The sequence below is a fragment of the Octopus bimaculoides genome, chromosome 12 (assembly GCF_001194135.2).
Source record: "Octopus bimaculoides isolate UCB-OBI-ISO-001 chromosome 12, ASM119413v2, whole genome shotgun sequence".
Taxonomy (NCBI): domain Eukaryota; kingdom Metazoa; phylum Mollusca; class Cephalopoda; order Octopoda; family Octopodidae; genus Octopus; species Octopus bimaculoides.
In genome coordinates this window covers 43,800,883-43,803,824 of record NC_068992.1, presented here as the reverse complement: position 1 = coordinate 43,803,824, position 2,942 = coordinate 43,800,883, and the positions used below count along the sequence as shown (strand labels likewise).

The 2,942-nt window shown below is 36.1% G+C and overlaps 1 protein-coding gene across 5 annotated transcripts in view; it reads right to left on the bottom strand.

Annotated features, from left to right (window-relative positions):
* Positions 1 to 2,942, bottom strand: part of LOC106873081 (uncharacterized) — a 52,707-nt gene that overhangs the window by 16,549 nt on the left and 33,216 nt on the right. For all 5 annotated transcript variants that reach the window (XR_008265311.1, XM_052972161.1, XM_014920312.2 and 2 more), the window contains exon 10: positions 1,499 to 1,592. Coding sequence is in view for 4 of the 5 variants with exons in the window: in XM_052972161.1 (XP_052828121.1) it covers positions 1,499 to 1,592 (94 nt within the window). In the remaining variant the exon portion in view is untranslated. The remainder of the gene's footprint in view (positions 1 to 1,498; positions 1,593 to 2,942) is intronic.

Here is a 2,942-nt window from a genome sequence, read left to right as displayed (position 1 = left end):
TATATATATATATATATTGAGCCATGTTCTTTCCATTTCCCTTCATTTATTTTATTTCAGTTTTCGTATTTGTATTCACTCTGATGAAGCTCCATGTACTAGATCGAATGAGCTATGAAGATGGCGAATATTATTTTCGGAATTTTCTTTGTAAACACTAACTGACATTGGCAGTAGAAATGGCCATAAGAAATGCTATGTTATGTTTTGTATTAAACAGTAATTAACCGATGCTGGTCAATTTGTTTTTTTGTTGATCAAATGTTTTCTCCATTTTCTGCTTATTTAAACTTTTTATATATATACATATATATATACACATGATGGGCTTCTTTCAGTTTCCATCTACCAAAACCAGTCATAAGGCTGGCTTTGGTTGGTCTGAGCCTATAGTAGAAGATACTTGCCCAAGGTGCCATGCAGTTGAACTGAACCTGGAACCATGTGGTTGGGAAGCAAGCTTCTTACCAAACAGCCACTCCTGCACCTGTATATATATATATATCATCATCATCATCATCATCATCATCATTGCTTAACATGCATCTTCCATGCTGGTATGGGTGAGACGGTTTGACAAGGGCTGGCCAGGTAGAGCATGTACCAGACTTCTGTAACTGTTTTGGCAGAACTTTTACAGCTGGATGCCCTTCCTAACACCAACCATTCAGCAGGTTGGAATTCACCCAAAGAGCTGTAGGACAGACTGATAGAAGATTTGAGCAAAGGAATCCAGGCTTTAGTGAAAGAAATGGTTGTTTGAGTCATCATCATGAAGCTGACCCTGAATGAGGACCTTCACTTCCACTCATACAAGTGATGCAAGCGATAAATTCTAACACCAAAGCCAAGGAGAATCACTTGATGGAAGCAAAAAAGCTCCTTAACAAGCTGAGGTATCCTGTTGAGCATGGGTTGGATGGTTTAGCAGGATCTGATGGGACCAAGGACTCTAGTATTTGCTTTGGCAGGGTTTTTATGGCTTGGTGCCCTTCCCGATGCCAACCACTTTACAATGTGTACTGGCTGCTATTTTTAAGGCACCACCACTTCTGAGGTCACCAGTGTTAATGGCAGAGTTTGTGAGTGCAAAGTTTGAAATTTAAAAGCAGGTGATGTAAAGCTTTAATTCCCTAATAAATTTTCTAAAATGCCCTTTAATTTCATTGATGTTTTCATTGGTTACAGTAAAACTAAAACAACATTCCACAGAAAGAGTTTTATATACTAGATCATGCCATTCTGATGATTTCTAAAAAGAATGAAATAATGCTACACATAATTACCAATGATGAACATTCTTAAGATCTTCACATTAAGTAAACATAAAAAAATAAATATGTGAATTCCATGCAAATTATTCCTTAAATATCCTTAATTTCAATGTCAAATTTCTGATGCTGCTTTGAATTATTACAGAATGGTTAACTCCCTTGTAATAGACGCACCCATTCGAGGGACCACATATATTTGTTTTAGTTCTTCAATGAAATCTTACTTTTCTGTAGTTTACATGAATATTTAGCTGGGATTGTCTTATGTATGTTAACACAACCATATTCTTCTCCTGTAAGTATTCTTGTCATGACAATCTGAAAAATTTTTAGAGAAAACTTTAAGCTTGTTAGTTTTATTATATATTTAAATTAACACAAATATCAACAATGATAAAAGGGAAATCCTTGTCTTTATGAGTCTGATGTTAGTATCAATATTTCACCAAAGCAAAATTTCAGCAGTTTTATTGGTTCTTCCATTTTATTTGTGTGACTGACAAATTCTATTCCATCTTTAGTTAAGTTTGTAAGACTAATGATTAAAATCCCAACTGTAGAATTATTAGTCATGTTAAATATGGTTATACTTGAATCTATATTTTTCATATGACTTTCACTATTTAATTCCAGTTTGACCAAACTTTAACTACATCGGTATATGTAGTATTTACTGTTCATATAAATAAAGCTATTATTTTTATAGGGCTGTGAAAGATAAATTTGGTGTTCATAGCTCTCAACTAGGAATGGCACAGAAATGCATACAGCATACTACAAGGTATCATTCATTGCTCAATTTATTTTCACATATTTTTCTGTGAGAACAATTTTCTCCCACAGCTATTTCTATTACAGAAGGTTTTCCTTCTCATATCAGAGTACTCACCAACATGTTAAAATTGGTTGCATACAATTATATATTATTTAACACTTTGTATGACTCCAGTTAAAGTATGCATGTATGTACGTATGTATGTACGTATGTATGTATGTGTATATGTATGTATGTATGTATGTATGTATATATATATATGTATGTATGTATGCATGTATTTCTGGTATAGTCATGTGATGCATATGGATAAGGACAGTTGTGTGAAGAAATGCCACATTCTAATGGTGGAGGGAACCTGTGGAAGAGGTAGACCCAGGAAAACATGGAACGGGGTGGTGAAGCATGATCTTTGAATGCTGAGCCTCACGGGGGTAGTGACTGAGACCTTTGGTGATATGTTGTGCTTGAGAAGACCTGACAAGCATAGTGACATCATAGTCGTGACTGATGCCAGTGTCATGTAAATGGTGCATAAAAATCACCCCTCAACCGTTGGGTGATATACTGTACTTGAGAAGACCTGTCAAGCCATGTGAAATCATAGCCATGGTTGACTAGTACCCATTCTGGTGGCACATAGAAAGCACCATTTGAGCATGTGGGTGATGCCGGTGTCATGTCAATGGCACCCATGTTGGGGCCACGTAAAAAGCTCCCACTCCACTTTTGGAGTGGTTAGCAATAGGAAGGGCATCCAGATGTAGAAACCATGCCAAACCAGACTGGAATCTAGCATAGCTCACTAGCTCACCAGTTTTCAGTCAAACTGTCCAACCCATACCAGCATGGAAAGTGGATATTAATTGATGGTGATGATGATGTATATATAT